Source organism: Gopherus flavomarginatus, chromosome 5, assembly GCF_025201925.1.
Source record: "Gopherus flavomarginatus isolate rGopFla2 chromosome 5, rGopFla2.mat.asm, whole genome shotgun sequence".
NCBI lineage: Eukaryota > Metazoa > Chordata > Testudines > Testudinidae > Gopherus > Gopherus flavomarginatus.
Genome location: NC_066621.1, coordinates 12,483,007 through 12,495,117, shown reverse-complemented (window position 1 = coordinate 12,495,117; position 12,111 = coordinate 12,483,007). Strand labels below are relative to the sequence as shown.

At 43.1% G+C, this 12,111-nt stretch overlaps 1 protein-coding gene across 1 annotated transcript in view; it reads right to left on the bottom strand.

The window, feature by feature from the left end:
• PLXNA2 (plexin A2) overlaps positions 1–12,111 on the bottom strand; it is a 322,697-nt gene that overhangs the window by 66,906 nt on the left and 243,680 nt on the right. The window contains exon 14 of the mRNA XM_050957071.1: positions 5,664–5,781. Coding sequence (XP_050813028.1) covers positions 5,664–5,781 — 118 coding nt within the window. The remainder of the gene's footprint in view (positions 1–5,663; positions 5,782–12,111) is intronic.

Below are 12,111 nucleotides of genomic sequence, written 5' to 3'. Positions count from 1 at the left end.
GAGAGAGTCTCCTTATTCTCAGTTCATAGGCCTGGTGCCACAGGCGCCCTGAGCAGCTGGGAGTAGCATATGCAGGGAAACTCACCTAAGCATTCACAACCCAATTCAGCAGCCAAATTCAAACAAGTCTCAACTGAGCATGTCCAAACTAGGATTTTTTTTTCCCCAAAGGCTTATAACTCAGCTAAATATGGGTGTTTCCCCCTACAGAGAAACAGCAAAAGGCAAACTCCTAACAGGGCAACCTTCCTGCCAAATGTCAAGTCTTTACTACAGATGGTTAGAATTTGGCAAAGTTATAATCAACAGAAAACAGTGTCTTATAATGGGAAGTGTTGGGCAACTTTAACTATATGCAGCACTATCAGCTCTGCCCATAATACACACGAACCAATAACAAGAATATTGTGGTTGAGGGTCTATCTCCCATCAGTGACAGGAGAAGTTATCTGGGCATTCCTGGGAGTTTACAGTCCTATATCCTCTTTGACATCACATCAGTGTTTCTATTGTAACAATGCCAGTTTTTACACTGCTTGCATCAGTGATGACTACTTATTCCTTTAAAGAGAATCTGCAGAAGGCAGGTACTCTTTTGTTTTCAATCAGTGGATATAACTAAATTTTTCACTAATGCTTCCACAGTACCACTTTATGACTCATCTGCAAACTGAAAGCATTCCATCTCCAATCCCTAGGTACTACCTGCTTCATAGTAGACAGTCAGCACATTGAGTAGGTGCTGTTTTCTCCATTGCTTTCAAACCGCAGCATATGTTTACAGGTATCAAAGGAACTGACAGACTGGATTAGACCAGCAGTCCATCCAGGGCAGTATCCTGGCTCTGAAAATGGTTACTAGTGGATGGTCCATAGGAAAGCACAAGGAACCTCAGAATGGACAAATATGGAATAACCTGCCAAGAGGGGAAGACTCCTTCTCAAGCAGTTCATGGTTGGCTTCTCTCTCTGTCCCAATTTTTATTTGATCTAATGACAATACCAATGCAATATGATTTGAATATTAAAAACAACATGATGTTCATCAAGTATCAGAGGGGTAGCTGTGTTAATCTGGATCTGTAAAAGCAGCAAAGAATCCTGTGGCACCTGCATGCATCCGACGAAGTGGGTATTCACCAACGAAAGCTCATGCTCCAAAACGTTTGTTAGTCTATAAGGTGCCACAGGATTCTTTGCTGCTTTTACATGATGTTCATCAGTGGATTATAAATCTGAACCTTGGATACAGCAAAGAGAAGCAATTCAGAACTGAATGGACATGCCAGCAGTTCAGCAATTATTTAAATTTCCAGAAATTCAGAGTGGCTTTCAGTTAAACTTTCATGGACTGTCCCAGAACTTAACTGAGCTAAAACTTGACTGGCAAATTAATACGGACCTATAAGGATCCACTGTTTCATGCTGATACTAAGATCAACTTCCTAGAATAGCACAGTAATAGCAGAATTAATTTGTCACTGGCTGATAAGAATTTTAATTATTGTAATTTGGGAATTATTATTTCTAGATAAAGTAAGCACTTTGTGTTGAATTCGTTCTGTTAAGCTTTTTAAGCACTACCATAAAAACATCTTTATTTTACTTTCTGCAATTTCTCTGTTTTTATCTTTAAAATTCTCTTGCTTAATAAAGCTTAAATTTAAGAACTCCTGAGTGGGTGTACTTAACTCTACAACTCCAAATTCATGAAAAATTACTTATCCGGTGTCTGCTTTATATTTTAATTACTGTAATGTTCTCTCATTGTGGTCACTCTTCTACATATATGAACCCTTTATGAATCCTACCAAGCACCTCACATCAGTAAATTGTGGCAAGGAGTTCCACAGGCTAGCTATGCATTATGTTAAAAAAAATAAATAAATCCCTGTATCAGTTTTAAATGGGTCACCTTTTAATTGTTTTTGGTGTTGCCTTGTTCAAGCATTACAAGACAGGGTAAAAGGTTTCTTTGAAAATCCAGGAAGCTTCCAAGAGGTAGCACCCTGAACACAGTGTGGGCTCTACCTTCCAAAGGTCCTTCTCTTAAACAAATGAAAGGAGGAAGAGCAGGTGCTAGGGACATTAAAAAAAAAATTCCTATAACCTCCCCCAGCCAAAATGCCAGGGCAACCAAATAGTATTTCCCCATTTCTATCTTGTATGATTCCATGTAAATTATGGGAGATTTACAGATAGGGTCTCCAGGTAAAATGGGCATCACCAAATTGACAGCATAGATCCTGCAGCATATCAGTCCCCTAATAAGCTCACTAAGGCATGAACCCTCTCAGAGTCGGAATAGAACTCTGTTTTAAAGTACCAATCAATTTTATTACTGTATTTAACGGAGTTTGTGGCTGTACTATGGGGTGGAAAAAAACCCCAAATAACAAAAAGGAAATTATTTACTTGAAGGTTTTGATGCTTGAGAAAAAGAAATGATAATAAAGGAAGTGCTGGAAAAACAGGGACAATGCAAGGAGCAATAATGCTCAGCATATGTTTAACAGGTTGCTGCAAGGTATTACAACAAGATTAATTTTTGCAATTACTTTCAGCTGGGCCCTGGTTAAAAACAAACCACAAGGGAATTCCTTCTGTATGGCTAGGGAATTTTCCTTTAAAAACTGGCAATCTGAGAAAGACCAATAAGACGCCCATTGCCTGTTACACGGAAAAGGAATATTCAGGATAACCCAAAGAACTGCCCAGGAGCAGGGATCCGCATGGCTAAGGAGAATGGGAAAGCGACACAGGGCTTTTCACTTCAAGGCTGCCAGATCATCCAGCCCAGGTCCCTGATACAGAATACTATCTGGTGGTGGTTAGTGGCCTGTGGGAAGGGTGTCAGCTCTATTCCCAGTGGGCTGGTGTTCACATCTCAGCAACTACTGCCACACCTGGCAATACACGAGACCTGTTGGTGGCAGTCACGGGAGAGAGGCCAAGGACTCAGTGGGCAATGGAGATTGAACTTCCCTCTCAGCTTTAGAGCTTGTGCCATTAGGTCGAGACACGCTGTTGGGAAAGGTTGTGTTGGTGCATCTCATGTCACAAGTGCCCTGAGCATACACAGTAGGCTTAGTTGACCCGAGCTGAGAGTTTGGCTCCCTTCATCAGCAACATTTTCAAACAAAATTTAATCGGGTAATGGGCAAACGTGATTAAAGCCCGTCTTTATTCAGGAAAGGGCTTTAGCACAGGCTTAGATTTTAACATATGCTTAAGTGCTTTGCTGAACTGGAGCCTTGAATTCAAGTTTCCCTATCTATAAAATGGAGGATTTTAAAATGTTCTTCTTTTGATAGAATGGAACCCTGGTTTTATCACCACAACACTAAAGAAACGTCTTATGTTTTTAAAGTTTGTAAACATGGACTGATGAGTTTTAATTAACATTTGTAAAGTGCTTTAAGACCCTCAGGTAATAGGCGCTACAGGAACGGAGCAGACTGCCCTCCTCCTCATTGTCTTCTCTGGTTACACTGATGTTCAGACTCCTTCAGCAGGCTGGTGGCACATTAATATTTTGCACCAGTGCAACGTCATTGAATAAATAAAATCCCAGGGCAATGTAGTGCTCATAACACTGAGAGATGGCAGGAGATGGCCTCATTTATCTATCAATTAGTTTACAAATTGCGGACAATTGGTAAGTGCTAGTATTTTGTAGCATGCACAGATTCCACTCAGCATAAAATCAATGTGGTTGGATAAAGTGCCCTGTGAAGGTAAAAATGGAGATACAAAAAACCCCAGCTGTGTCTCGCAAGTTTATGAATCAAAAGGCTGCTAATTAAATAAAGGAAAGACGCAATGATCACTCAACAAATGGAAATCCACTAGCCCATAGAGTAGCTCTTGATTAAGTGCATGGATGGAATCGACACTGCATTAGCATCCTTAGAGGAAGTCATTCGATATCGGGGATGCAGAATTACTCCATTCCCAAGGAAGGTTGCAGGAGATATTTAAATATGTAGAGACAGATAGTAAGTCAGATATATTTAAGATTCATGTGCGAATGATAAAAAATGGCTCTATCAGGCCTTCAGTATCTTAGTTTGACAAAGGTGATCCCTGGGTGGTCCCCAGGTAGTGATCAATGGCTTGATGTCTAGTTGGCAGCTGATATCAAGTGGAATGCCCCAGGGGTTGGTCCTGGGGCCGATTCTGTTCAACAGCTTTATTAATGATCTGGGTGATGGGATGAATTGCACCCTCAGCAAGTTTGCAGATGACACTAAGCTTAGGGAGAGGTAGATATGCTGGAGGGTAGGGATAGGGTCCAGAGTGATCTAGACAAATTGGAGGATTGGGCCAAAAGAAATCTGATGAGGTTCAACAAGGACAAGTGCAGAGCCCTGCACTTAGGACGAAAGAATCCCACATACCACTACAGACTAGGGATCGACTGCTAAGCATCAGTTCTGCAGAAAAGGACCTCGAGATTACAGTGGACGAGAAGCTGGATATGAGTCAACAGTGTGCCCTTGTTGCCAAGAAGGCTGACGGCATATTGGGCTGCATTAGTAGGAGCATTGCCAGCAGACTGAGGGAAGTGATAACTCCCCTCTATTCGGCACTGGTGAAGCCACATCTGGAGTATTTGTCCAGTTTTAGGCCCCCCGCTACAGAAAGGATGTAGACTAATTGGAGAGAGTCCAGCAGAGGGAAATGAAAATGATCAGGGGGCTGGGGCAGGTGACTTATGAGGAGATGCTGAGGGAACTGGGCTTGTTTAGTCTGCAGAAGAGAACAGTGAGGAGGGATTTGATAGCAGCCTTCAACTATCTGAAGGGGGGGTTCCAAAGAGGATGGAGCTTGGCTGTTCTCAGTGGTGACAGATAACAGAACAAGAAGCAATGGTCTCAAGTTGCAGTGGAGGTCTAGGTTGAATATTAGGAAACACTGTTTCGCTGGAATGGGTTATCTAGGGAGGTGGTGGAATCTCCATCCTTAGAGGTTTTTAAGGCCTGGCTTCACAAAACCCTGGCTGGGATGATTTAGTTGGTGTAGGTCCTGCTTTGAGCAGGGGGTTGAACTAGATGACCTCTTGAGGTCTCTTCCAACCTTAATCTTCTATGATTCTGAATATGTACAGTGGAGAGCAGCAAGAAGCAACACAATTGATTTATCCCAGTAAATTAAATACAAAAGTAACATCTTCATTATTCTTCCCCTCCTTAGAAAGAGGAAAATTGTGAGCAACATGACACTAGTTCCATGGCAGGATAGTACCTAGCTACAAAGGATGAACTTACATTAACATAGTGCTTTTGCTCAGAAGATCTCAAGATACTTTACAAACAGGACCTAATTGAACTCAACAATTCTGTGAAGCAGGTAAATAGTATCACCATTTAACATACACAGAAATTAAAACAGAAGTCTGAGGACATACACTTAGGCCAGTGGAAGCTACAGGGGCTCAGTACATCTGAAAAATCAGACAGCTTGATTAGGTGCTTGTACAACATCACAGAGACGAGTCAATGTTAGAGTCATAATTTGAACTCAGGACTTCCTGGCTTCCTATCTCACACCCAAGCCACAAGTCCATCGAAAGCACACCCTCTTAGTATGTGTATCAGCCAAAATGAGAAAAGAAGCTTTGGCTCACCCATCCCTCCCACTGTTTTTTCTCAGGTACTCACCACAAACATGTACTGTTGTGAGGACATGGCCATGAACTCAGGTTTGCACTCTCCGATGCAGAGGCGCACTGGACCGGAACTGATTCCTGGGAGTGCCTGCCCCATCTCACACACAATTCTGAAAATATAAAACCCACAAATGAGACCCTAGTAGGTGGACGCAGCAGTGACTTACTCAGCTGGATGGTTCCCTTTCTCCCTTTATTTTGACGTCTGCTGCTCTCCCCTTTCGAAGGAGCTAATTACTATTTTCCCCCCATGTAGCAGTTTAACAAAAAATCAAAATTAGACATAATTATTACAAGCTATAAACTCCAGAGCAATGCAGAGCACTAATGGCAAATATATTAGCCTGAAGCAAAGTCCTCAGAGTAATGAATGAGTTCATTAAGGGAACAGCTTACATTGTGGGCTCCTGTTTAATCAGAAGTGGAGAGACCCAATAGGAGATGACAGACACAGGCCTTTGCGTAGAAGGTAAGTTTACTCCTTATACTGATGAAAGAAGGTTAGGATACAGTATTCTTCATCTAGTCCAGATCAGTACCTGAAGATGGGCTCTCAGGCAGGGAAGGGGTTAAAAATCATGGCATTTAGATGTGAACATGAGATACTCAATAGAAACATAATGGATCAGGATGGCAGCTCAGGATGGCGGGTAGGGAGAGAGGCATGAAAGAAAGTGTGGCAAGGCCCCTTCTGTGTTGCTGGACTTAGCGCTCCCTCCTCTGGCAGGACAGGGTCTGGGGTAAATCAGCCCCACTCTGGAGCGTGTCTGTCTTTCCTCTTAGGGGTTTGTTTCTCAGCACCTTCCCAGTAGGCTTTGTGGCAGGCCTGAGGAGTGCTCCTCTGCCTAACAAAGGGAAACAAGTCTACAACACACTGAAACAAAAAGGGAATACCTTTCCCTGGCCCCCTCACTGGGGCAGGTGTTGTCCTGCCACTGGTCCCGGGGTATCAGTCCTTCCCCTAAACAGGCACTGGTTTTGGGGGGGGTCTCCCCTCTGGAGAGAAGCGCAGTTTCTCACGCTGGAGAAGCCTATCTCCCTGCTGCCACCAGCCTTGCAGCAGTTTGTCCCCACTCCCCAGGAGAAAGGTTTTAACAGGTTTCAAGCATTCCTTAATTGGACTCAGGTGTCCCTAAATGATCTGAAGAAACCCCTTCCCAGCTTGTAGGAAAAAGGGCCTTTAGCATTCTTGGGCTCACTGTCTGTTTCCCCAGACCCTCCTGCAGCTGTCCAGCCTGAGGCTGTCACAAAAGGAAGAGCTTGGTCCTGCCTTTGGTTGCATGACACAAATCTCCCTGGGTCGCATGCAATACCTGATTTCACCAGGATGGTGGCAATGGGTAACATGTACTGGAAACAAGAACCAAATCATTATTTGTCATGCCAGCAGATTCAATAGGCAGTGAGCTAAAGTTTTCAAAGCGACCTCAGCCAGCATGGATCCTTAGCAATGCCTCAAAAGGGATGCTGCTGGGAGTCATTCCCACTGTGGTGTTAGAAACACAAAACACCAGAGCAGTTTGCTAAAGCCTGGTAACCAGAAAGACTAAAAGTGAACAGCCTAGTCCAGGGCTATCCTTAGGCATAGGCAACATAGGCAGCTGCGTAGGGCACCTGAAAATTTGGTGCACCACTGGGTCTTAGTGTCCACCCACTTGTTTTCCTATCCCTGTTCTGACCTTTCCTGCAGGCTCCCACAGATGGCTGCTCTAGCCTGGTGAGTCTTCCTTGGGAGGGAATCTAGTAGTTAAAAGTGAAAAAACCTCCAGCCTGCCAGACCTATTAGCACAACATTGAAACTGTTAAAGAGCCATTCAAGGGGTAATAAAGCCATTTAACAGGCATTTGCCAACTCCAAGGTATATACTGACAGGTTTCAGAGTGGTAGTCCTGTTAGTCTGTATCAGCAAAAACAAGGACGAGTCCTTGTGTCACCTCAAAGACTAACAAATTATTTGGGCATAAGCTTTTGTGGACTAGAACCCATTTCATCCGATGTCCACGAAAGCTTATGCCCAAATAAATTTTTATACTGTCAGTTTCTGACTTTACTGACAAAAACAGTTGTGCATTAATGTAATATTTACACAGAACATGTCAGTCTACAGGACCTTAGTTTAAAATTTGCTTTAAAAATATTTCATTAGTGAGCTGGTGAAGATTATAAAATCACATTTCTAAAAAATGCTTGCATAGAGTTTTAGATGCACAATCATCTTTAGCCTTAAATACGTGGATCTTCAGACATACAGTTTTTTAAATAAATCCTTCAAAAGACCTCCCTTATCTAAAATACACATTTTAATTACTATAGTTAAAAAAAAAGTGCTTCCAAGTCTTCCTGTCCTTTCTGTCCATCCCTTCACCACCTCTCCCCCCACTTCCCACTGAAGAGAGCCCTTAAAGGGACAACAGTCCTTCCCTTCCAGATAGCTGGACAAAAAGTTTCCCTTTCTTTACTTCTGACTATCCGACAAACTAGTTTTAAAAGAACCCTCCAGCAAAATCAGTACCTTAGTAAGAAAATCCTTGTTATACCTAAAATCTTTGGAAACATATTTTTTTAAAGTTGGTGAAATTTCATAACCATGTCTCTTGTTATGGAGATCACACAAAGTAAATTACTGTTCCCTTTTTCTAAAAGCAATGAACATTGTTATGAACACACTAAACCTCTCTGATTAATTTAAAAGAATGTCTTTGTTTCAGTGAGTTAAATATGTAATAATCTGGAATGCTGGCTTAAGATTTGAGTACATTTAAAATATAAATTCAACTTAGAAATACTGAATAAGAAAATGTAAAACAGAGAAGAGCTGCATCATGTATTCCATTATATGTAATGTTGTATTCAGCAGGACAGCTGACTCACCCTTACTATGAAGTTTTTGCCAATAAATCTCTGACAAACTTCAGGGCATATCAAAAAACCTGTGACTGACATTTTTTATTCCCAAATTTTAGTGCTTTTAATTAGGTACTTTCTTCATGTCCATTCTGCATGAGGGAGAGGGCATGGAAGTCTCTGCGGGGAACTGTGACTCTGGCCTGGTCCACACTACGCAGCTAAATCGATTTAAACAGCGTTAAATCGATTTAACGCTGTACCCGTCCACACTACAACACACTTTAAATCGATTTAAAGGGCTCTTAAAATCGATTTCTGTACTCCTCCCCAACGAGAGGTGTAACGCTAAAATCGATATTACTATATCGATTTAGGGTTAGTGTGGACGGAAATCGAAGTTATTGGCCTCATCATTTTACAGTAGCAACCCACAGTGTACTGCTCCAGAAATCGACGCTAGCCTCGGACCATGGACGCACACCACCGAATTCATGTGCTCTAGTGTGGACGCATAAAATCGATTTTATAATATCGGTTTTATAAAACCGGTTTTAGTTATTTCGATTTTATGCTCTAGTGTAGACATAGCCTCTCCGCCACCATGAGGCAGGCTGGGCATCTCATTATCCTTTGCTGTCAAGTCCCTCCTCCCCCTCCCCCACCAGGCTGTGAGCTTGGGCTGCCATCCGGCACAGGGGCACCAGTTTAATAATACTGCGTAGGGCCCCATAAATCCTAAGGACTGCCCTGGCCTAGTCTCACTGATCACATGGATGGGAGTGAGAAAGGTGAACAAAGAGGATCAATCAAGCACTAGGTAGGTGAGTGGATGGATAGATGGCATGGGATATATAAATATATTATATAATGGAAAACTTTGCTGAAGTAATTAACTGGTCCCTGGTGGTCAGTCCCAGTGGAAAGGCCAAGGGCGGATGGTGCATAGATACTGAACTCCCTACCAGAGCAAGGCTGAAGATAGACTGGCCAGGAGATTGTGGGGAAAGCTTGTACTACCACTGCTTGTACTTAGATAAACAGAAGTCTTCAGTCTCTGGAGCGATCATTTGAGCAGCTCTCACCCATGCTAGACTCACTAGCGAATAAAAAGGTTTTAAAGAAAAAAAAATCTGTAGACAAAATGCTCAGCTGATGCTAGGAGGCTTAACAAAATACAAATACGTTAGCAAAGAGCCTTAATGTGAAAGCCGTTATCACTACACATCAAAATGGGTTTCCTAGAGAGACGCTGCCTTTGGAGAACAGAGGCTGACATGTCTCCGCTGTGTGCCTAAATTTGCCACGCTTTGCTCTCTCTTCCTCTTTCAACTCGACGGAACTTTCTCCCCGGAGCATCGTTTTGCTGCTGCTTCTCCATGAAGGCAGGAGCAGCAAGAAGAGAGTGCTGTTGTTCTGGCACTGGCAGTCTGTGGGCGATGGGGAATCATGACAGGCTGAGAAAGCACTGTGTCCCTGTCTCAGACAGGGCAGGGGCAAGGTGGTTGTGACTGGGAGATTGCTCCTCAGTGTTGCTGCAATCGAGAGAGAGAAAGGATAGTGAATATTCCCTCCACCAGATGGGCAGCCAAAACCCAGGAACTAGTTGCAGAAGCCACAGAGAAAGGGTGGTGGGATCCAGGTTTTATTCCAAACAGCAGGGCGGGGACATCAGTGCTGGATTTCAGCAAACTCAAGAAAAGATCAAATGACCAAATATTAGCCAGTAATGTGGACCTTTTCATTGCTCAGCTGCCCAAATAATATCTTTGAGTAGCCCCAGAACAAGTAACAGGGCACATGTCATTGCATATACCATCAAGCACGTTGGGAATGAGGAATGATTCCTAATCCAGGCCAAAATCCCAGCAGGTACCTTCCTACAAAACGATGCACTCGACAGAGCTGTAGGGAGCTGATTGCTGGGCTAAGTGGCCCTTTAACCAACATTAACCTAATTGCTGGCTGATAGATTGCATAGCTGGAACATATGGTGAGTCATTACAGTCTCGGAATTCAGTCTGCCCACAGAGCCCTTCAGAGGGTCCTTTTATCCGGATTCATCTTTAAAAGGCAGCTCTCATGCTAACACTTGCTGTTATCTGCCTAGGATAAATGTTTTAATGATGTTAACAAACTTTGAAAGCTTAAGAGCTGTAATTAGAATTGTCATTATAAAATCAGGGTTTCATACCATCAAAGGAGGGTAGTTTTATAATCTCCCATCCCTGATTTCAAAAGTAAAATACTACAGTTTTAGAGCATAATGGACAGAAATCACTATGTCTTACAATGGTATTAGTGCACTGCTTTGAGTCATTGATATAATAACATAATAATAATACTTTGCACTTCAGTAGCATCTTTCAACCAGTGATCTGAAAGCACTTTACAAACCCGAAGGCTATGTCTATGCTCAGAGCTAGGGGTGTGAATGTGTTGCTCAAGTGTACACACACTTGTGCTAGCGCTCATCGAGCTAGTGTGAGTACAAAAAAGCAGCATAGCCAGGGTAGCTCTGGAAGGGTTGCACGACTGAGCTGTGCCAAGTACAAACCCACCTGAAACCGTGGATAGACACTTGGCATGGTTCAGCCAATGCTCCAAGGCTGCCTCCCATGCTACCACAGCCAAACTGATATTTATACTCGCATTAGCTTAATGAGAATGAGCATGAGTATGTGTACATGAAGAGCAGCATCCCACCCCGAGTTCGAAGTGTAGATGTAATCTGAGCTGCTCACAGTCCCCCCCAGTAAGAACAGTAGATGATGTTGTTATCCTTATTTTAGGGATGTGGAAACTGAGATATAAAGTGATTAAAGTAACTGGCCTAAACTGACACAGCAAATGAAGGGAAGACCTTGGAATAGAACTCAAAAGTCCTGACGTGCAGTCTCCTGCTCTAACCATTGACCTATATTATTTAAAATAATGGATCTTCCCAGCCTGAAATCTCTTCTCCCTACCTCCTGGAGTGACTGAAACCCCCATTTCAGTTTACAGTACCAGCATCGCTGACCTGAGCGGCAGGTAACTGAGATGGACTTAGACTTCACTCAGTGTTTATGAGCGAATAGTCAGGGGAATATGATCAGGGCTAAGCTGGACTATCCAAAGGGGAATTCAAGCTGAATGTAATCCACCAGAGCTCCAGAGCTCACCAGAGCAAGTCTCCTTTGCCCTGGCCTTACAGACAAGTTTATCTTGCTGAGCAGTTCGCTATCCTTTCTGCAAAATCTGTATTTAGTCCATGTGAAAGGAATTGAGTCCCCAGGAACAATGTACTTTAGCTAGAGACAGCACAGAAACAGCTCAGGTAGTGGCTGGGTCACTTCCAGGCATGAAAGGGGAGCTCAGTCTTCATGGCCTGCCTCCTGGGACTGCCAGCAAGGGGTGAATTAAAGCCAACTGCTTTTAGTGACAGACACGTCCTCTGCTTTGGGAACTAGACTGAGACCCACCAAATTCCTTTCACTCAAGCCATCAAAGAACAACCACTTTCAGCGGCTACAGACCCTGGGACAGATTTATTCTCAGTCCCTTGGGTTTCTCCTCTCTCTCTCCGACTTGCTCTGAAAGTGCGGCACTGTAT